The sequence below is a fragment of the Acinonyx jubatus genome, chromosome B2 (genome assembly GCF_027475565.1).
Source record: "Acinonyx jubatus isolate Ajub_Pintada_27869175 chromosome B2, VMU_Ajub_asm_v1.0, whole genome shotgun sequence".
NCBI lineage: Eukaryota > Metazoa > Chordata > Mammalia > Carnivora > Felidae > Acinonyx > Acinonyx jubatus.
Genome location: NC_069385.1, coordinates 100,313,420 through 100,337,599, shown reverse-complemented (window position 1 = coordinate 100,337,599; position 24,180 = coordinate 100,313,420). Strand labels below are relative to the sequence as shown.

General features: G+C 40.3%; 1 protein-coding gene across 1 annotated transcript in view; it reads left to right on the top strand.

Annotated features, from left to right (window-relative positions):
- Positions 1–24,180, top strand: part of EFHC1 (EF-hand domain containing 1) — a 66,902-nt gene that overhangs the window by 41,918 nt on the left and 804 nt on the right. The window contains exon 10 of the mRNA XM_015070117.3: positions 23,128–23,338. Within this exon, the coding sequence (XP_014925603.1) occupies positions 23,128–23,338 (211 nt within the window). The remainder of the gene's footprint in view (positions 1–23,127; positions 23,339–24,180) is intronic.

Genomic DNA, 24,180 nt, shown 5'->3' with positions numbered 1-24,180 from the left:
TGAAGGCCTAGTAGGCATCAGATACTCTCACTAAGCCCTTGGGCTTTTTATCAGTCAGCAGAATAGATGAGAAGTTGCTCTTCTCATGGAGTTGACCTTATAAGCAGTAGGAGGGAGACAGCCAATAAACAACACAGTAGGTGATGGGTGGTATGGAAAAGTGGAGGACAATAGGAGGATAAGGATTCTGGAGGGTGGTGGTAGGTTGCAGTTGCTGTGGGGAGGCTGGCACATCTAGAGAAGGTGACAGCGAGCAAACACTTGAAGGAAAAGGAGTTAGGTATGTGGATATGTGGGGGAGGAGCTATCCGGGAAGAGGGAATGGCAAGTGTGAAGGCCCAGCCTGCCTCGGGTACTGGCAAGAAGCAAGCAGATGGGAGCCAGGGAGTGAGAGGAGGGGGTGGGGGGTTAGAACCTAACAGGGGACTAGATCAGGTAGGCCCCACTGGGTCTTTGGGAAAATGTTGACTTTTCTCTGAGTGACATGGAGAGCCACTGTGGGGGGTTCTGTGTCAAGGAATGGCAAGATTTGACATGTGTTTTGAAAGAACCCCCCTGGCTCTTATGCTGAGACTAGATCAGGAGGGAGATGAGTTAGGATGATATGGTAGCAATCCAGGCAAGAGGGGACGATGTGTGACCAGGTGCGTCAGTGAACGTGGGGAAAAGTGCTTTTATTCAGGATGTATTTTGAAGGTAGAGCCAATGGGACTTCAGACAGATTGTGTAAAGGATTTAAGACAGTGGTTAAAAATGACTGCAAGGTTTTTGTCCTGAGCAACTGGAAGGAAGGAGTTGCCATCAACTGAGATGGGAAAGATGTGCATTATGGGTAAAGGAGGGTTTTTTTGTTTTTTTTTTTTCTTTTGGTTGGTGGAGGATTTCAGCTTTGGTTATTGTAGGAGTTCTGACAACACTGACTCCATCTTTGGCCCACCATCTTGTTCATGCCCATACAAAGTCCCTGCTGGGGGCTGGTGTGTTCCTGGCCCAGTGGTGGTTAACGTCTGCCCTGACTGGACGGCAGCAAGGCTTGTTCTGATCTTCCCTAAAGTGGTGCATAGAAGGCCTGCTTTCAGTAACTGGTAGAGCTGGCTGGCACACAGAAGGCCCCGCTGTAGGTAGCCGGTAGAGATGGTTGGGGCACAGAAGGCCTGCTTTAGGTAACCAGTAAAGATCCTTTGGTGCCCAAATGGTAGCACTTTAGATAGCTACCCTGTGACCTCACCACCATACCCCTCGCTCCATGAAAGCTGGGGATTGAGGTCCCAACTGGATGGAGAATGGGGGCAGAGAATAGCTGGGTAGTACCTGGATCCATCTACCCGATCCCCCTGTCAGTAACTTACCCCGAAAGAAACTATATAAATGGTATGGAGTGGCTTACTTTGTTTTTCAGCCTTAAAGTGCCTTTCTGTTCCAGGGGATACTTTACTGACCTTCCTCCACCTTCTAACAGATACCCTAGGTTTAAGGTAACTATTGGATATCCAGGTAGAAATATCAAACAGGCCTTTGGATATATAAATCTGGGTTTCAGGTCTGGGCTGGAGATGTAAATGTGGAAGCTGTTGGCATATAGATGATGTTTTAGGCCACAGGACTGGGTGAAATCTCTAAGGGAGTCCATTTAAATGAAGAAAATAGCTCCAAGGACTAGGCTCTGGGTCCTTCAAAAGTAAGCATCGAGGGAGGAGACTGGGAAGGACAGCTAGTGAGGCAGGAAGAAAACGAAGTGGGTGTGGTGCCCTGGAAGTCAGGTGAAGGAAGTGCAGGCCACCCTCCCTTTGCACAGAGCATGGGACCCTAAAAACAGCCATGCAAAAATAATCTTAATAATTAATGGGAAAATTTACTGTTGTTCTGTGACCTGTAAAAATTTCGGTCAAAACATGAAAAAAACATGAATGTATAGGGACACTGAATGGTTATGAATGTATAGGGACATGAAAAAAATAGTAAAACCAGTTTTTATTTGGTACACTGTGATTTAAAACATTAGCAACATTAAGAATTAAAGTGTTTTACCTCTTTGTAAAACACTTGCCAGGGTGCCTGGGTGACTCAGTCAGTTGAGAGTTCAACTCTTGATTTTGGCTCAGGTCATGATCCCAGGGTTGTGGGATCAAGCCCCGCATCGGGCTGTCTGCATTGGCGGCTCCGAACCTGCTTGGGATGGTCTCTCTCGAAACTTGCCAAAGACTAGGTTGAACAGTGCTTGCCTTGTTCAGAGCGAATGAGTGTCTTTTCTATGCCCTGGCAGATTGTCATAGTCCTTTCTAATTTTGGATCAGCTTTCAACATTACATTATTTTCACTTTCAATGTGGTAAAGTATCTCCTCCTATTCTTTTAATGACCATGAAGTACCTCTGAGAGTTCTTTTAATGGGAAGTTTCTCGCTGCATCTGGGAGATCCTTATCCTTCCCAAGCGCCCAGTCTCCACATTTGGGCCTTGGGCTGCCTGTCCCGTCTGTGCACTCGTTGAGAGTCACCAATGGTGGTGGTGGCCACCAGAAGTAGTGGTCAGCTACTTCTGTACCTCCATTATGTTAGATTCCAGGTTTACTTCCAGTGTTAGAACTTTCTGTGTCTTTGCTTCACTTCCACTTTTCTTGGCCCATTTCCTTTTCAATGATACATTTCAAATACACATTTTGCCACCTATCTGTGAGCAGAAAAATAGATACCCAGTGGCCAGTCACTGACAGGCTTTGAAAAAAGTGCAATGATGGTCACTGATCGACGTGCATGTGTTGTTTGTGTGGTGATTAGTACATCGACCAGCCTGACAGTGAGTTTGTGCTTTGTGCAGTTCCTCACAGTCAATACACTGTGGTCACTGAAATTTGAACCATGTTGTTAAGGGACTGGGTCATTTAACTCAACAGTGGCAACTGAAATTCATGCATATCTGAACCTTGCAAAGGGAGAGCCTACTATATATCAAGGAAGACAGAATGATTCATTGTGTCAAATGGGGATGTAGCAATGTAGGGGGATCCAAGTGGGAGTTTCAGTAGAATGGAAAGGGCAGGAGAACCTGATGGGAGGGTATATAAGAGAGAATGGGAGGAGAGGAATTTGAGACCCTGGAATTATGGACAACTCTTTTGAGGAAGTTTGCTGTAAAGGGGAGGAAACCTGGGCAGTCAGAGGAACTAGAGTCAACAGGGAAGGTTTTTGTTTATTTTTAAGATAAAATAAATAACAGCCTATTTGTACATAAATGGGAATGAGTTTGCAGAAAGGGAAACTGACAAATGTGTGAGTGGGGAGCTTTGTGGAGAATGGGCCAGAGGATGGGACTCAGTACCTGGTGGAGACAGAAGCACCAAGCATTCATCTCTGGCACTTGTTCTCAAACTTTCTGGTCTCAGAGCACCTGTATGCTGCTAAAAATTAGTGAGGACCATAAAGAGTTTTTGTTCGTGTGGTTTTCATCTATTGATATTCACCATATTGAAACTTACATCTGAGAAATTTTTAAATATTTATTCGTTTTTTAAAAAAATAATAAACCCATTTCATGTTAACACAGACAACAATATTTTATTAAAAGTAACTACATTTTCCAGAGGCACCTGGGTGGCTCAGTCAATTAAGTGTTTGACTCTTGGTTTCGGGTCATGATCCCATGGTTTGTGGGATCAACCCCTGCATTGGGCTCTGTGCTGATAGCACGGAACCTCCTTGGGATTCTCTCTCTTTGCCTCTCCCCTGTGCATGATCTCTCTCTCTCTCTCTCTCTCTCGCTCTCTCTTTCTCTCAAAGTAAATAATTTTTTTAATGACTATATTTTCCAAACAGAAAAATAGAAGAGCGGCATTGTTTTACATTTCTGCAAATCTCTTTAATGTGTGACTTTATTAATAGATGACAGCTGGGTTTTCATCTGCTTCTGTGTTCAGACTGCTGTGTTACCATTGGTCATGTAATCTTTGGAAAACTCCATTGTGCATTTGTGAGAAAACAAAAGTTAAAAAGCAAATAATACTGGTTTAGTTGTATTATGAGAATAGAGCTTCCAGGAGTCCTGGGATTACTCTTTGAAACCTTGATCTATGGCAGTAGGTAGGAAGATGGACAGTGTGGGTGCAGCATCTGGAAGGTGGGTGAACATGGTTGAGGGGCCCTTCTCAGTGTGCCATTTTCAGAGCAGTCATGTCACAGGAGGAGTAAGGATGGGGACATGTTGGAGGTTTCGGGAGAGAGGAGAAGCTGTGAAATGCACCATTCTATTGACTATATTGATAAAATAAATATAAAAATAAAATGAAAATAAATGCATAGCATTATTTGATCTAAGAAATGAACTGGCAATTATAATTGTTATTCACCATCAATCAAAAAAATGCATCTTACTTCCGGAGTTGTAAAAAATGTGAAACAAACGTAACAGGCCTAATGAAAGACAACAGCTGTCTAGGAAGCGGGAGGGCGCGTGGACTGGACAAGCACTGTTTGGTGACTGGGCAGCGTTAAGGGCTGAGGGGAGATTCGTGGTCATCTATCTAATTCAAGTACTTCTCAGAAGTTTTTTCTGTAATTTCCCTTTATCTGTGCAAATACCAGCAACACTGGAAGGCTTCTTGCTTAGGCATACTATCAGGAGAATCTTTTTTTTTTTTTTTTTTTTTTTTTTTTTTGTCTGAGAAAAAGATAATGTGTGGCCCTTAGGGCAAGATACCAATGAAAATAAAAAGAAATTCAAATTCAAGTTCTGGGTTAGAGTTCCATTGCTATCCCTGTTTTGACCCTCATCTTCCCTCTCTTCTATTGTAATGGGCCAGAAAATGCTTGAAGGTGATATGAAGCCAGGCATCGCATCTTCCCTGTCTTCTATCCGTTCTGTCTTTGGCTCCTAACTCCTCCCATCTGGGAAAGAACCCACTCTAAGGGGATACAAATCCTTTATTTGACTAATCACCAAGAATAATGAAAGGGGATCTCGAGTACTTGTCAGACCTGAGTACTTCTTATGTCAAGTGTCAATCATAGCATGATAAAATTAGGAGTTAGCCTTTTTTTTTTTTTTTTTTTTTTAAGTTTATTTTGAGAGAGCGTGACCCGGGTAGAGGCAGAGAGAAAGGGAGAGAGAGATCCCAAGCAGGCTCTCTGCGCGGCTTGACCTCAAACTGTGAGATCATGACCTGAGTTGGTATCAAGGGCTGGACGCTCAACAGTCTGAGCCACCCAGGCGCCCTTGGTTAGCCATTTGCTTTCTCAGAGCCAGAAAATTAAAAAGTGCACAGAGAATTATTGACTTTATCTGAAGGTTTTTTTGGGTTTTGGGTCCTTGTTGCAAAAACAAATGCTCATAAATCCACCCCTCTACAGGAAATCTCCATGCATTTATATGTTATTAATTAACATCCCCATTTGTGCTCTTCATTTTCAAGAGGACACTCCTCCCCTGCTCACTGTGATCTTTTTCATCCTTTTTCACTTCCAGCCACGTTTCCTATACAGACATGATCAAATATTCTCTCTCTCTCTTTTTTTTTTTTTCTGTTTTCTTTGTACCCCAAGGTCTTCCATATTCACTTTGCAGTTGGTCTCAAATATGAGACCAAATGATGCAAGGTAAGTTCAATTTTCCCATTCTTCACCTTAGAAAGTTTCCAAGCTGTCATTCATCTTCTCTTTACCTTCTTGTCAAAGGTAAGTAGCTCCCATTTCTCCAAGTTTATTTCTTTTGTTTTGGGTATGTAACCACCTCCTTTCTGACTGCTTCAGAATCCATGCTTCATAAGTTGCTTTCTTGAAGGTCGTCAATTATTTCCATATCTAATGGTCTTTTCTCATTTATTCATCAACTCAACAGATATTTGAGCTTGCGTGCTGTGCCAGACCTTCATAAATGCTCAGGAAAATATATGAGAGAGTAGGTAGTAAATAGATTAGGCTTTGTGGGCCATACCATCTCTGTTGGAACCACTCAACTCTGCCCTTACAGAGTGAAAGCTGTCATAGACAATGTGTAAATTAAGGTGTGGCTGTACACCAATTAGACTTTATTTAGAAGAACAGGCAGCAGGTTGGTGTTGAACTGTTGTAGTTTGCCAAGTCCCTGGTCTAGTGGTAAGCCTTGTTTGATCTACATGTAAGTTACTCTTTGCCATCACCCCTTCCTTTTTTAATTCCATTACCTTGTTTTATTTACTTAAAATTTTTTTTTTACCATTTCATTTTTTTAATTTATATCCAAGTTAGCATATAGTGCAACAATGATATCAGGAGTAGATTCTTTTTTTTTTTTTTTTTTTAGGAGTAGATTCTTTAATGCCCCTTACCCATTTAGCCCATCTTCCCTCCCACAACTCCTCCAGTAACCCTCAGTTTGTTCTCCATATTTATGAGTCTCTTCTGTTTTATCCCCCTCCCTGTTTTTATATTATTATTACGTCCCTTCCCTTATGTTCATCTGTTTTCTATCTTAAAGTCCTCATATAAGTGAAGTCAGATGATATTTGTCTTTCTCTGACTGATTTCATTTAGCATATTACCCTCTAGTTCCATCCATGTACTTGCAAATGTCAAGATTTCCTTCTTTTTGATTGCCGAGTAATACTCCATTGTGTGTGTGTGTGTGTGTGTGTGTGTGTGTGTGTGTGTGTGTGTGTGTGTGTGTGTATACACCACATCTTTTTTATCCATTCATCCATTGATGGACATTTGGGCTCTTTCCATTCTTTGGCTGTTGTTGATAGTGCTGCTATAAACATTGCATGTGGTGCATGTGTTTCTTCGAAACAGCACCTGTGTCCCTTGGATAAATACATAGTAGTGCAATTCCTGGGTCATAGAGTAGTTCTATTTTTGATTTTTTGAGGAACCTCTATACTGTTTTCCAGAGTGGCTGCACCAGTTTGCATTCCCACCAGCAATGCAAAAGAGATCCTCTTTCTCTGCATCCTCGCCAACATCTATTGTTGTCTGAGTTGTTAATTGTAGCCCTTCTGACAGGTGTGAGGTGGTATCTCATTCATTGTGGTTTTGATTTGTATTTCTCCGATGATGAGTGATGTTGAGCATTTTTTCATTTGTCGGTTGGCCATCTGGATGTCTTCTTTGGAGAAGTGTCTATTCATGTCTTTTGCCCATTTCTTCACTGGATTATTTGTTGTTTGGGTGTTGAGCTCGAGAAGTTCTTTATAGATTTTGGATACTAACCCTTTATCTGATAGGTCATTTGCAAATATCTTCTCCCATAGTGTCGGTTGCCTTTTAGTTTTGCTGATTATTTCCTTTGCTTTTTATTTTGATGAGGTCCCAATTGTTTACTTTTGCTTTTGTTTCCCTTGCCTCCTGAGATGTGTTGAGTAAGAAATTGCTGCGGCCAAGGTCAAAGAGGTTTTTGCCTGCTTTCTCCTTGAGGATTTTTATGGCTTCCTGTCTTATATTTATTTAGGTCTTTCATCTATTTTGAGTTTATTTTTGTGTATGATGTAAGAAAGTGGTCCAGGTTCATTTTACTGCATGTCGCTGCTGTCCAGTTTTTCCAGCACCATTTGCCGAAGAGACTATCTTTAAAATTTTTTAACATAGTGTTGTATTAGTTTCAAGTGTATAATAATATATTCACCTATTCTATACATTACTCAGTGTTTATCACAATAAGTGTACTCTTAATCCCCTTTACCTATTTTACCCATGCCCCCCACCTCCCCTCTGTAACCAGTTCTCTAAATTTAAAAGTCATTTTTTGGTGTCTTTTTTTCTTTGTTCATTTGTTTTGTTAAATTCCACATATGAATGAAATCATATGGTGTTTGTCTCTTATTTCACTTAGCATTATACTCCCTAGCTCCATCCATGTTGTTGCAAATGGCAAAATTTCATTATTTTTTATGGCTGAGTAATATTCCATTGTGTGTGTGTATATGTGTGTGTATACCACACTTTCTTTATCCATTCATCTATCAATGGACACAATTTCCATGATTTGGCTGCTGTAAATAATTATGTAATAAACATAGGGGTGCCTAAATCTTTTCAAATTCCTGTTTTCATATTCTTTGGGTAAATACCCAGAACTGGAGTTACTACATCATATGGTAATTCTTTTTTTTAATTTTTTGAGAAAACTTCATACTGTATGTTGTCCACATGGCTGCACCAGTTTGCAGTCCCACCAACAGTGCATGAGTGTTCCTTTTTCTATACATCCTTGCCAATTCTTGTTGTTTCTTGGGTTTTTTATCTTAGCCATATTGATAGGTGTGAGGTGATATCTCATTATGGTTCTGATTTGCATTTCTCTCAAAAAAGATAATGAGTATCTTTTCATGTGTTTCTTGGACACATGGATATCTTTTTTGGACAAATGTTTGTTCATATCTTCTACCTATTTTTTTTTAACTTTTTTTTTTTTTTTTACATTTTTGTTTATTTTTGAGAGACAGAGACAGAGCACATGTGGGGGAGGGGCAGAGAGAGAAAGAGACGCAGAATCGGAAGCAGGCTCCAGGCTCTGAGCTGTCAGCACAAATCCCGATGCGGGACTTGAACTCACAAACCGTGAGATCATTACCTGAGCTGAAGTTGGACACTTAACCAACTGAGCTGCCTGGGTGCCCCTCTCCTACCTATTTTTAATTAGATTATTTACTTTTTTGGTGTTGACTTGTATAAGTTCTTTAGATGCTAACCCTTTATTGGGTGTGGCATTTACAAATCTCTTCTCCCATTTGGTAGGTTGTCTTTTAGTTTTGCCAATTGTGTGCTGTGCAGAAGCTTTTTTACTTTGATATAGTCTCAATAGTTAATTTTTGCTTTTGTTTCCCTTCCCTCAGGAGACTTATCTAGAAAAATGTTGCTATGGCTGATGTCAAAGAAATTACTGCCTATGCTCTCTTCTAGGATTTTTATGGTTTCAGGTCTCACATTTAGGTCTTTAACACATTTTGAGTTTTTTATTTTTTTTTATTTTTCATGTAGCTATCCAGTTTTCCCAGCACCATTTATTGAAGAGATTATCTTTTTCACATTGCATATTCTTTTTTTGTAATGTTTATTTAATTTTGAGAGAGAGACATAGAGTGTGAGTGGGGGAGGGGCAGAAAGAGAGGGAGACACAGAATTCTGAAGCAGGCTCCAGGCTCTGAGCTGTCAGCACAGAGCCTGTTACGGGGCTCGAACCCATGAACCATGAGATCATGACCTGAGCTGAAGTCCGGCCCTTAACCAACTGACCCACCTAGGCACCCCCTGCGTATTCTTTTTTTTTTAAGTTATTTATTTTGAGAGAGAGAGTGAGCACAGGAGGGCAGAGAGAGGGAGAGAGAGAATCTCAAGCAGGCTCCATGCTGTCAGTGCAGAGCCTGATGCAGTGCTTGATCTCACAAACTGTGAGATCATTACCTGAGCCAAAATCAAGAGTTGGATACTTAACTGACTGAACCACCCAGTTGCCCTCGTATTGTATATTCTTGTCTCCTTTGTCAAAGATTAATTGACCATATTATTGTGGGTTTATTTCTGGGCTCTCTGTTCTGTTCCATTGATCTATGTGTCTATTTTTGTGCCAGTACCATACTGCTTTGATTATTACAGCTTTGTAGTATGTCTTGAAATCTGGGATTGTGATACCTCCAGTTTTGTTTTTCTTTTTTAAGATTTATTTGGCTATTGGGGTCCTTTGTGGTTCCACACAGATTTTAGGAATATTCTACTTCTGTGAAAAATACTCGGTATTTTGATAGGGATTGCAATGTATAAATTTAGGGATAGGGATTTAAATGTATAAATTGCTTTGCGTAGTATGGACATTTTTAACAGTGTTTGTTCTCCCAGTCCACAAACATGGAATAGCTTTCCATTTGTTTGTTTCATCTTCAATTTCTTTCATCAGTGTTTTATAGTTTTTAGAGTACAGGTTCACCTCCTTGGTTAAGTTTATTCCTAGGTATTTTATTATTTTTGGTACAATTGTAAATGGAACTATTTTCTTAATTTCTCTTTCAGCTACTTCATTATTAGTGTATAGAAATGCAATGGATTTCTGTCTATTGATTTTGTATCCTGTGACCTTACCAAATTCATTTATCAGTTCTAGGGGTTTTTTGGTGGAGTCTTTGGGATTTTCTATATCATGTCATCTGCACATAGTGACAGTTTTACTTCTTCCTTACCAATTTGGTTGCCATTTATTCTTTTCTCTTATTGCTGTGGCTAGGACTTTCAGTACTATGTTGAATAAAAGTGGTGACAGTGAACATCCTTGATCTTAGGGGAAAAGCTCTCAGTTCTTCACCATTGAGTATGATGTTAGTTTTGTGCTTTTCATATATGGCCTTTATTATGTTAAAGTATGTTCCCTCTATCTCTACTTTGTTGAGGGTTTTTGTCATGCGTTGATGTTGTATTTTATCATATGTTTTTACTGCATCTATTGAAATGATCACATAGTTTTTATCCTTTCTCTTACAGATGTAATGTATCTTGTCGATTTGTGTATATTGAATCAGCCTTGCATCCTGGGGTCCGCTTGATTGTGGTGAATTATTTTTTTAATGTATTGTTGGATTTGGTTTCCTAATACTTTGTTGAGGAATTTTGCATCTATGCTCATCAGAGATACTGGCCTGCTCTTTTTTTGTAATGTCTTTATCTGGTTTTGGTATCAGGGTAATGCTGGCCTCATAGAATGAATTTGACAGCTTTCCTTCCTGTTTTATTTCTTGGAATAGTTTGAGAACAATAGGTATTAAGTCTTTAAATATTTGGTAGAATTTACCTGTAAAGCCATCTGGTCCTCGACTTTTATTTGTTGGGAGTTTTTTTTGTAATTAAAATATTTTTTTTAACATTTATTCATTTTTGAGAGACAGAGGAGAGACAGAGCATGAGTGGGGCTGGGGCAGAAAGGAGAAGGAGACACAGACTCGGAAGCAGGCTCCAGGCTCTGAGCTGTCAGCACAGAGCCCAATGCAGGGTTTGAACTCACAGACCATGCGATCATGAGCTGAGCTGCAGTCAGAACCTTAACGGACTGAATCACCCAGGCACCCGTTAGGAGTTTTTTGATTACTGATTCTATTTTATTGCTGGAAATCAGTCTGTTCAAATTTTCAGTTTCTTCCTGATTCAGTTTTGGGAGGTTATGTTTCTAGGAATTTGTCTTTTTCTTCTAGGCTGTCTAGTTTGTCAGAATATTATAAAAAAACTATATACCTTTACAGTCCTTTGAATTTGTGTGGTGTCAATTATTTCTCATTTATGGTTTCGAGTTCTTTTTTTATTTTTTAAATTTTTTTGAGACTGGCTACAGGCTTGTCAATTTTGTTGGTCTTTTCAAAGAACCAGCTCCTGGTATCATTGTACTGTTCTATTGTTTTGGGTTTGTTTTGTTTTTTTGTTTTTTGGGGTTTTTTTTAGTTTCTATTTTATTTCTGCTCTAATATTTATTATTTACTTTTACTGGCTTGGGGTTTTGTTTGTTCTTCTTTTCCTAGGTATTTCTAGGTTAGTTTGATTATTTGAGGTTTCTCTTACTTCTTGAGGTAGGCCTATATTGCTATAATCTTTCCTCTTAGAACCACTTATGCTGCATCCTAAAGATACTGGACCATTGTTTTCATTCATCTCATGTATTTTTGATTTCCTCTTTGATTTCTTGGTTGACTCATTCATACTAGCATGCTATTTAGCCTTCATGTATTTGTGTTCTTTCCAGACTTGTGTGTGTGCGCGCGTGCGCGCGCGCACACGCATGCGCAGTTGATTTCTAGCTTCATAGTGTTGTGGTCACAAAAGATTCATGGTATGACTTCAGTCTTTTTTAATTTGTTGACACTAGTTTTGTGGCCTAATATATGGTCTATTCTGGAGAACATTCCATGTGCACTTGAAAAGAATGTGTAATCTGCTGTTTTAGGATGGAATGTTCTGAGTACTCTTAAATCATCTGGTCCAGTGTGTTATTCAAAGCCACTGTTTCTTTGTTGATTTTCTGTTTGGATGATTTGTCCATTGACGTAAGTGGGGTATCAAAGTCCCTTACTATTACTGCATTACTATCATTCACTTCCTCTATGTTTGTTATTAACTGCTTTATGTATTTGGGTACTCCCGTATTAAGTGCACATATTTACAATTGTTATGTCTTCTTGTTGGATTGTTCCCTTTGTTTCAAAGTGTATTTTGTCTAAGTATTGTGACCCTGGCTTTCTTTTCACTGCCATTTGCATGATTAATGCTTTTCCGTCCCTTCACTTTCAATCTGCAGGTGTCTTTAGATCTGAAATGAGTCATATAGGCAACATATAGACGGTCTTGCTTTTTTATCCATTCCATAACCCTATGTCTTTTGATTGGAACATAGTCCATCTCTCTTCTCTCATAGTTTGCTGGCTTTCTTTAGTGATGTAGTTGGATTCATTTCTCTTCATTGTTTGAATATCTATTACCAGTTTTTGATTTGTGGCTACTATTAAGATTGTAACATCTTCTGCCTATAGCAGTCTATATTAAGTTGATGTTCACTTAAATTTGAAACCCATCCTAAAAGCACTAAATTTTTGCTCCTCTTCCCTTCATGACTAGATATATGGTGTCATAATTTACATCCTTTTATCTTTTTTTAATCCCTTGACTGATTTTATAGATATGCTTAATTTTACTTCTTTAGTGCTCCCTACTTTTCTTAATCCTTCTTATGGGCTTTCACTTCCATTCAAAGCATCCCGTTTAACATTTCTTGCAGGTCTGGTTTAGCTGCGATGAATTCTTTTCACTTTTGTTTGTCTGAAAAACTATTTATCACTCTTTCTATTATGAATGATAACCTTGCTGCATAGAGTATTCTTGACTGCAGGCTTTTTTCTTTCAGCACTTTGGCCTACAAAATTTCTGCTAAAATATTAGCTGATAGCTTTATAGGGGTTCCTTTGTATGTAACTAGTTTCTTTTCTCATGCTGCTTTTGAGATTCTCTCTTTATCATTACTTTCTGCTATTTAAATTACTATGTGCCCAGGTGTGGACCTGTTTAGGTTGATTTTGTTGGGGCTCTCTGTGCCCCCTGGGTCTGGATTTCTGTTTCCTTCCCCAGATTCAGGAAGTTTTCAGCTCTTCTTCAGGTACATTTTCTACCACGTTTTCTCTCTCTTCCCCTTCTGGAATCCCTATAATGTGAATGTTATTATTGTTTGATGGCGTTGTTGCATTCCCTTAATCTGTTTTTATTTTTTGTTATTCTTTTTTCTCTCTCCTGTTCAGCTTGATTGCTCTCCATTACTCTGTCCTTCAGGTCACTGATCCATTCTTCTGTTTCCTCAGGCCTAGTATTTATTCCCTCTAGTATATTTTTAATTTCAGTTAGTGAGTTCTTCATCTGTGATTAGTTCCTTTTTATGTTTTCTATCTCCTAGTCAAGGGTCTTACTGAAGTCATCCACTCAAGTTCAGTGAGTATCTTTATGAGCATGACTTCAGGTTCTCTCTCAGGCATATTACTTATCTCTGTTTTGTTTAGCTCTCTTGCTGTGATTTTTGTCCTGTTGTTTCATTTGGAACATATTGTTCTGTCTCATTTTTTCTCTCTGTGTCTGTTTCTATGTGTTAGAAAAGTCAGCTACAACTCCTTCTTTTGAAAGTAGTGGCTTTATGAAGAAGAGGTCGTGGAGTGTCCTGCAGTGCTGTGTCCCCTGTTCACCAGAACCTGACGCTTCAGGGCTGTCTCCTATGTGGGTTGCACGGGCCCTCCTGTTATGGCTAAGCCGCATTTGCCTTCAATCCAGTTGTCCGCAGTGGCTTTTTCCCATTGTGGGCAATGGCAGTGTTTGGTCCCTGTGGTGTTAGTGAAAGTCTGGGGCCCCCTGGGACTTGAGTTGAGTCAGACCAGGCATTTGCCAAGGATGCAATAGCACTGAACTGTAGGGCACTCTTCCTGTGTTTTCCACTGAGAAGCTTTCGTTGGTGGGCAGGGTCTGCAGTCAGATCACGTGTCAGATCACTGGAGTGCCCCCAGTGCACTCAAATAGTGTGTGCAGTTATCTTCCCCTCTTCCTGGGGCAGAGGCACTTTGGAGTGGTGCTGGACTCTCTCAGGGCTTCTTGTGCACTGGCTGGCTGGTGGCACCACTTTGGATGGACTCCTGCCCAGGTCAGGCTGTAGGGAGCGGGTCCCCAGAAGACCATGGGGGCAGGTTGTGCAGTGCCAGCAAAGTCCATGCTGGTCTTCTGTATAAGGGGACCTGCACCCAGCAGGGGGAGAACTCTAGCCTGGTCCTGGATGGAGGAGGAGTATGTCATGTCCACAGGAGAACCTGCAAACAGAGTGCACTGGTAGCAAGCTAGGTGGAGAGTCTTCATACTGCCCTGGTTCCCCCAGGTGTCCTTGTTGTCTAGGTGTGGGGGTGGGGGAGGATGGTACCTACTCTTTTGTTCTTAAAGAAGTCTGCCAAAGATCCTTGCCCCTCCAGCACACACTCTGAGATTAGTAAACAAATCTCTCTCCTCTATACCCCCAGCCTTTTTTTTTTCTTCCCCAAACGTGCTTCTATGCTGTATCTTGGTGCGGCTGTTTGTTGTGCTGTCTCTTTAGGGGCGTAGACTCAGTTTCCTATTGCCCTCCTGGCTCTCCCAGAGCCAAGCTGCTGATTTTTAAAGTCCCAGGTGTTAAGCCTTATTGATTGTTAAGCCTCTCTAGTGTTGAAAACCAAATGTTGTGGGGATTCATCTTCCCCATGTGAGTCCCCTTTGCCTGGGGTACCTCATGTAGGGTCTGCTTCTCTCTTCTCTCCACACTGCTGGAGTCCCTCCCTCCCATGGACAGTCTTGTGGGTCTGTTTGGCTGCTGACCATGTCTCTAACCTTCCTACCCTCTTTAATGTGGCCTCTTCTCTACATTTAGCTGTGGAGATCTATACTGCCACCCTTTGGGTCTTTTTTTGGGTTTACACTGATGTGGGTGTTTTCTAGGTATATCCATAGGATGAGGTGAGCCCCCTTTTTGAAACCCTCTTATGAGTTCTAGAAAGTCAGAGTCTCTGATACCCCTGCTACTTCTGGAATTCTATTCTTTGTATCTTTTTGCTACTTTTTTGTCTACTAGGTTGGTATTTCTCAAGGTCCTATTTTTGGTCCTCTTGTTTGCTTTTTCTAAAGCCTGACAGTCTCCTCTCACCTCATTGCACAGTGTCTAAACAAGTTGCTCTCCATCCCAACCACTCTCCTGACGCTAGTTCTAGATTCCTGTTGGCCTGTTCAGTGTGTCTTCATCCAGGTGAACCACAGCACCTCACAATTTGTACAAGAAAAAACGCCATTGTTGTTTCCAACTTTCTAGTGCAACTGCTCTTGCTTCTTTCTGTGTGTGTCTCATAAAGTTGTGATAACAGCGTGTTGTAATAACATATGTCAAGTGCCAGCATAGTGTCTGCACACACAGGAGGCAAGCCATAAATGTTAATTGCCTGCTTTCTCTTAATCACATCAGTGTTCCATTTATCTTTGTTTGAAATCTTTGAGATTCTTTTGACCTCTTTTGTTTTGCACTATATTCAATAAGCTAAATTCTTTTATTCTATGATATGTCTTGCCTCTGACTTCTCCTTTTCATTCTCCCCACCATTTCCTAATCTAAAGCACTCAGTCAGTTAGGAGCTGCTTTTGTCCACACATAACAACAACAACAAAAACAAATTTACATTAGCTTAACCTGTAACAGGGCATCTGGAGGGAAGCACTCCAGAGCCCGTGTGGTGGCTTTGCAATGCCAACAGAGACTCGATGTTTTTTTCTCTCTTCTCAGACACCCTTAGCAAGTAGTAGCTTTAGTCCTCCTGCTTTTCACCCTGTGGCCACAAAATGAACGTTCCATCTCTAGCACTGCATTATAGTCCAGGCAGGAAGAAGGGGAAGGACAAAGGGTAAAAGACTGAACAGCCAATCTCACCACGTCTTTCCTGTTTTTAAAGGGCTTATCCAGGAGCCCCACCTAGCAAGTTCTGCTGACATCTCATTGTCTGGGCTGCATCATAGAGCCACTTTTTACTGCTGCTCCAAACAAAATAAAGGCTCTGTTAGGAAAGGGAGAGGGTGAATATTGAATAGGGGACCACTGATGTCTGCCATGCTCCCATCACTGCTTACCTAGGCCTCCACAGTACCTCCCAACTTACCTTCCCACGTCCATTCTCTTTTTCCCTTAATCCACTTCACATACTATTACCAGACCAGTCTTCCTGGAACTTGGCTCCAAATTCATCATACTACTTCCCCCCTCCCCCAATTTTATTGAGGTATAAGTGTATGTATTTAAAGTCTACAACATGGTGATTTGATATACATTGTGAATGACTACCACAATCAAGTTAATTAACATATCCATCACCTTACCTGGCTACCATTTATTTGTGTGTGTGTGTGTGTGTGTGTGTGTGTGTGTGTGTGTGGTGGGAATGTTGAAGATCTCATAGCAAACAGCAAGTATATGGTACAGTATTATTGATAATAGTCACAATTAGACCTCCAGAACTTATTCGTCTTGTTATTGATTTTTTTTTTTTTAACCCTATGACCAACATCACCTTTCCCCCAGCCCCTGGTAACCACCTTCTACTCGGTTTCTATGAGTGCAACTTTTTTTAGATTCCACATATAAGTGAGATTATACAGTATTTGTCTTTCTCTGGGTTATTTCACTAAGCACAATATCCTTCCAATTCATCCGTGTTGTCACAAAGGGCAGGATTTCCTTCTTTTTATGTCTGAATAATATTCTATTGGGCCATGTTTTTTATATATGTGTCACATTTTTAAAATCTATTCATCCATTGTTGGACACTTAGGTTATTTTCATATCTTGGCTATTGTGAATAATGCTGCAGTAAATATGGCACTGCAGATGTCTCCTTGAGGTCCTGGAGATACATATCCAGATGTATCATGGATACAGATACATCCAGATGTATCATGGATACAGATACATCCAGATGTATCTGGATATCAGATACATATCCAGAAATGGGATTGCTAGATCCTGTGATAGTTCTATTTTTAATTTTTTGAGGCAATTCCATAACGTTTCCATAATGGCTGTACTAATTTACATTCCCAATGGGAATGTACAAGAGTTCCCTTTTCTCCACATTCTCTCCAAGTTGTTATCTCTTGTCTTTTTGATAATAACCATCTTAACAGGTGTTATATCTTATTGTGGTTTTGATTTACATTTCCCTCATAATTAGTGAGGTTGAGCACTTTCTCATGTGCCTCTTAGCATTTGTATATCCTTTTTGGGAAAATGTCTATCCAGGTCTTTTGCCCATGTTTTAACTGGATTGTTTATTTATTTATTTATTCATTCATTCATTTTTGCTATTGAGTTGTATGAGTTCCTTATATACTTTAGCTATTAATCCCTTATCAGATATATGGTTTGTGCCATGGTCTGAATGTTTGTGTCCTCTCAGAATTTATATGTTGATACTAAAAAAAATTTTTTTAATGTTTATTTTTGAGAGAGAAAGAGACAGAGTGTGAGTGGGGAAGGGGCAGAGAGAGAGAGAGAGACAGAATCCGAAGCAAGCTCCAGACTCTGAGCTGTCAGTACAGAGCCTGATGTGGGGCTCGAATCCACAGACTGGGAGATCATGATCTGAGCCAAATCTGGAGGTTTAACCAACTGAGCCACCCAGGCGCCCCTATGTGTTGATATCTTGATCCATATTAAGAGTTCATCTGGAACTCTTAATCGCCTCTGGAAGGCGATTAGGTCATGAGAGTCCTATGGATGGGATTAGTGCTTGTATAAAAGAGGCCCCAGAGAACTTGCTAGCCCCCTTATACCATGAGGACACAATGAGAAGATACTGTCTCTGAACCAAAGAGAGAGCCTTCCCTAGCCAACATGTGGAATCTGTGGTGCCATGATCTTGGGCTTTTAGCCTCCATAATTGTGAGAAATAAATTTTGGTTGTTTATAAGCTACCTAGTCTCTGGTATTTTGTTATAGTACCCTGAACAGACTAAGACAGCTTGTAAATATTTTCTCCCATTTCATAGATTACCTTGTCATTTTGTTGATTATTCCTTTTGCTGTGCAAAAGGTTTTTAGTTTGAAATAGTTCTATTTGTTTTTACTTTTGTTGACTGTGCTTTTGGTGTCCTATCCAAAAAATCATTGCCAAAACCAATGTCAAAGAGCTTTCCTTTGTTTACTTCTAAGAGTTTTACAGTTCCAGGTCTTGTGTTTAAGTCTTCAATCCATTTTGAATTAATTTTTGTTATCTTAAATCGAGATCCATTTTCATTCTTTTGCCTGTGGATACTCAGTTTTGCCAGCACCATTTATTAAAGAGACTGTCCTTTCTCCATTGTGTATTCTTGGCACCCTTGTCAAAGATTAGTTGACCATGTATGCGTGATTTTTATTCTTCATTCTGTTAGTGTGGTATATCACATTTACTGACTTGTGTATGTTGCACCATCATTGCATAAAAAGGATAATTACCATTTGATCATGGTGTATGATCCTTTTAATGTGCTGTTGAATTTGGTTTGCTAGTGTTTTGTTGAATATTTTTGCATCCATGTTCACCAAAGATATTGGTGTGTAATTTTCTTTAAGGGACCTTGACTGGCTTTGGTATCAGGGTAATAATGGCCTCATAAAATAAGTTTGGAAGTGTTTCCTTCTCCATATATATATATATATATGTGTATATATATATATATACATACATACATACATACACACACACACATATATATATATTTTTTGGAGAGTTTGAGAAGGACTGGTATTAATTTTTCTTTCCTTTAATTTTCATTTAATTTTTTTATTTACATCCTAGTTAGCATATAGTGCAACAATGATTTCAGGAGTAGATTCCTTAATGCCCCTTACCCATTTAGCCCATCCCCACTCCCGTAACCCCTCCAGTAACCCTCTGTTTGTTCTCCATATTTAAGAGTCTCTTATGTTTTGGCCCCCCTCCCTGTTTTTATATTATCTTTGCTTCCCTTCCCTTATGTTCATCTGTTTTCTATCTTAAAGTCCTCATATGAGTGAAGTCAGATGATATTTATCTTTCTCCGACTAGTTTCGCTTAGCATAATACCCTCTAGTTCCACCCATGTAGTTGCAAATGGCAAGATTTCATTCTTTTTGATTGCTGAGTAATACTCCATTGTATGTATATGTGTGTGTGTGTGTGTATATATATATATGTACATATATATATACACACACACACATACATACAATGTATATATGTACATATATACATATATATAATGTATATATGTACATATATATATACACACAAACACACACATATATACATATATATGTATATATATACTTAAAAACAAAGTTCTAAAGTTCTTAGTCTGAACTTTCCAGGTTCCACCAAGAACCTTCATAGTGTGTCTCCAAATGACCATTGAACTTTGAGTTCCAGCTTACCTTTCCACACACACTGCACTCCAGACAAACAGGTTTATTATACCAACCTCCGGCATTCCTTTCTTCATGCCTTTTCTCAGGCTGTTCCCATTGTCTGAAGTTCCTTTATTTCGTTCAGCAGGTCCAAGCCCTCACATCCTTCAAGACCATCTCCCAGTTCAGCCCTTGGTGATCCTCTCAGGCTTTGTACCTCCCCTACATGACCCCTAATGGTCATTTTCTCCCTTCTGTGAGCGACTTTATTTATTTATTTTTTTTACGTTTTATTTATTTTTTTGAGACAGAGAGAGACAGAGCATGAGCAGGGGAGGGTCAGAGAGAGAGGGAGACACAGAATCCGAAACAGGCTCCAGGCTCTGAGCTGTCAGCCCAGAGCCTGATGTGGGGCTCGAATCCACGGACCGTGAAATCATGACCTGAGCCGAAGTCAGACGCCCAACCGACTGAGCCACCCAGGCGCCCCTGTGAGCGACTTTAAAGTCCATGTCTTAATTCCCTTCTGGAGAGCAGGGATCCTTACTAGAAAATGGTTCCTTGTCGTACTCAGCCAAACATGTTCAATAAATAGTTGTTAGATGAGTGACTATTTCTACTAGGACTGTGAAAAGAACTTTGTTCAAAGCTGACATTTGTGTGCACTTGCTATGTCAGGTACTAAGTGCTTTATATGTAATAGTTCATTTAATTCTCAAAGCAATCTTTATGAGGTGGCTTCCTTTCAAACTCCCCTATGACAGATAATGAAACTGAGGCATAGAGCAGTTAGGTAATCTACTTAAGATCATGCAGGCTTTAAGTGGTAAAACAGCTATTGAAACAAGTCAGATTCTAGAGCTCATGCTCTTACTACAATTTCTTCTCTCTCACCAGAGAAAACCACCAAAAAATTGAGGAGGTTGTTACTCAGCTCCCTGACCACTCTAAGGTCTCTAGGCAAGGGGCTGCCTGCCCTGGAAGTGAGTTTACCACTGGGGCCAAGGGGAGACATTCGATCATGGATCAAGAGCTAAAGTCAGGCTAAGGGGTTGACGCTGAACCTTTGCAGTCAAAATGGCCACACTTTAAAGTTCTGACAAATCATAGAGTTGCCCACTGCTCTCCACCCTGCCCCCAAATATAAGAAAGAACAAAACTGCAGTCTCTTTGCTGTTGGAGAAAATATGTGAATTCCATTTAGTTCTTTCTTGCTAAGTAGAGGGCTTTGCCAGGTTGCCCCTAGGAAAATAGTCTAAGAGTGGAATGAAAACCATGACATCTTTTTTTACCTATGGGAGATTAATCGCCCCATAAAACTCATGTTTGCTTTTGTGGAAAGAAAAAGAAGGGCATCGGAGGGGTTGGCACAGAGTCTGCACCTCGTGTGCTGGGAACCCAGCCACCTCTCTCAGTCGGCGGTCCCCATTAAGGATGACCATTTGGCCCCTGTGTTCCCTTGTTAACATGTGGAACAATGTTGCAGCTGTCCTAGAGAAGGGGCCCTGTTTTGGGCCCCTCAATAACGTCGGGGCTAGAACTCTCACTAGCTCTGTCGTAAACAGCACCACCTGTGGCAAGCTCTGTTTGAATTTACTCCAGCATACTCAAAGGCAGCAGATGCCATCGACATTTTCCCTATTGTATGAAGCAGTATTAAACATCTGGCCCCTTCAGGGAAGGGAGGGTTATCTTCTCTTTCCCAGAGTGAATGGATGATCACATTTCAAATATATATGCTCTATGGCTCTAACTCCTGGGAAGATATGGAAGATTGAAGTTTCACTGCTTTCTGCCACTAAAATAGCGCCCAGGCAATCATTCATAATTTAGTATATATGACTGGAGGTGTACCCATCAGGTAAATATATTCTGCTTCAATAATGCCAGGCAGCATTTAGATACTAGAGATTTTCATTATTGCAATTTATATTGTTTTTGTCTTACTATAAAGGTAACACATGCCCATAATAACATTCACGGAGTAAAAATTTAGGAAATAGAAATAAAAATATTCCTTAAAATCCCATAACCCAGAGATGATTACTTCCAATATTGTTTTAATATGCATATAAAGTGGAGTAATCCTGTAATATTTAATTAGCTTTTTGCATATCATGAACATTTCTGATATGAAATATTTTATGGAGCATTGATAATTTTTAGAGTAGGTATTAATTCACATGAGTTATATATCATATGATATGAGATATATAATATATAATTGACATGAGTTATATGTTATATATATTTGAAGTTATATATATATATATATATATATATGTATGTTATATATATATATATAAATGAAAAGTTTTATTCCTGCCCCATCTTCCATCCACCTGCTTGTTACCCTCCATTCTCCATAGCTAACTACCTACTTCATTGGTTTTAAAATCTCTTCCCAGAGTTTCTTTGCACAATGTAAGCGGATTTAATTGTATGTTCTTATTCCCCTCACAGCTGATGCAAAATGTAGCCTTCTGTATACACTTTTACACATTGATTTTCTCACCCATCTGTCTATTCTTTCTGCAACATTGTCCATGCCACATGATTTTTATATTGCCTAATTGTTTGGGGGATATTGTTTAACCAAATTCTGATTTTTGGACAATCTTTTTAGACATTTAGGCTGTCTCAAAACTGCTTTATTAGATGTATCCTTGTATACAACTCATGATTATTTCATTAGGATAAATTATTTGAAATTCTTTGCTGGGCTTTTGCCTCATGTTTTCTAAATTGCCCCTGAAAGGCTGTAGCACTTTATGCCTTCCCCAGCAAGGGTCGCCAGTGGTTCAAAAGAGAATGAAGTTAAAAGAGGCCATTTGGAACAGTGAACCTTTTGACTACCCTATGCAGAAGGAAATAGGAACAGGAAAGCCATGGTAGACTGGTACTGTGATGGTGTGGAGGGGGAGGGTAGGTGAGAGGTGGTGGGCATCCTTGGAAGAACATGTCAGAACCCGAGTGAGATGTCTGTTCTGGTCCTGCCTGTGACGTGACATCTGGGTCTTCAAGTCTGTTTTTTCATCATTGAGAAAGGGTTTCTGAGTTTATTGCGGTCTCATTTTATCCCAAGATGCCTTTATAAAGATGAAATGTCTTTTCCAGCTCTAAAAGTCTTTATTTGTGTAATGGTACCTTTGTGTTCAAAGGAAATGAATTGGGCTTCTGCTTATCCTGGTTGTGGTTTGAAAGGTTAGACCGCCTTCTTTCTAATGCTCTGTGTTACTCATCTCTCATTTCAGTAAATGCTAAGCCTAAACTTCTCAATCCACTGTCACAAAATTCAGAATGAACTGGAGAGGGAATGTTAAAAGTACAACAGATTGCTGACTGTGTGTAATTTTTTTTAAACTCCCTTAGTTTTAGATGAGATAACAGACCATGTAGACCTGCATCAGCATTAAGCAGCAGCAGATGATTCGCACAAACACCGAACTTGGGGAGGCTGCCACAGTGGGAGATTTGGCTCTTTGTGGTGCAGTGATTTAACAGGTGGTAGCCAGGGAGGCTGGGCTTCAGTTCAGAAACCCCCTAATCAGGCCTTCCTGTGGGGGTCAGTCATCAGCCAGCCCCTGCAGGCAAGCATTCCGTTATTGGCCAGCTCAGTGTCCAAGCCGCTTGCCATTAGAAGCTTCCCCCACTTCACCAAATGAGAACTTTGGTCACTGAGATGAGACTGGTCAAGTATAAATAAGATGCCAGGCATTTCCTTCCTTTGTCTACAGCAAGCAAACTAAAGAGGACCTGGGTGAGCAAGAACTGGAAGCATTAATAGACACAATCCAGAAGCAACTGAAACATCATCCATGCAAAGACAACATTCGTGAAGCATTTCAAATTTATGACAAGGAAGCTTCAGGATATGTGGACAAAGAAATGTTCTTTAAAATCTGTGACTCTCTCCACCTCCCAGTTGATGATTCTTTGATTAAGGAGGTCAGTATGAATTGCTCTTCTGGGTGACTGCAGAGGCTGAACACCGTTCGTTCTCTCCCAAAGGCTATTGCATGCATATTTTGTTTGAATGGGAAACTTAAAGGTGTCCAAATCAGATCTCCTATTCAGTTCTGGTTATGGTGTTTCCCCTGGATTTTCGCATTGATGTTCTTTCCTAATGGCTGCAGGAGGGACTCTGTTTAAGTGGATAGGGGCTAGACAGCACAGGGTGGCTGATGAGTCATTTCTGGGCTGAAGGAGACTCCACAGAGGTGATCCTAGAGAGGCAGCCCCGAGGGGAGACTCAAAGGTAACTGGGTTGAGCAGAATGGTGGGCAGCCTGTGACACCCTTCATGGTGATGCTTACATTAGCCCAGCAGTCTAGCCATCATGGACGAGGGCATGATCACTGCCAGGGGCAGTGACGTCTATTGGTAAGGGGTCACGCATGGCCAGATGCAAATGGAGGAAGGACATGGCCAGTCTCCTTCTAGAATTTTCATAGGTGAGTAAAAGAAGGTGTTTTGTGCCTTTTTTCATTATAAATTCCCAGGAAGCTTGGGTTTCCTGGAACTCAGAACAAAATTTCTCCCACAATTGCCAAGGACTGTGACTTTTCATGGAGACTTCTCACTGATGAAAAACACTGAAGTGCTGTAGACCTTCTTAAAGATCTTTTAGCAAAAATTGATGTTCAGAACTGAAGACTCACTTAGGGAAGGCTGTCTGCATGGTGCTGGAGGGGCTAGATCAGAGATGAGGATTTTTCATAAATCAGGACATTAGCAGAGAGTACAGGAGACAGGAGAGAAGGTGTTCACCTGGGCAAATGCCCCTTTGG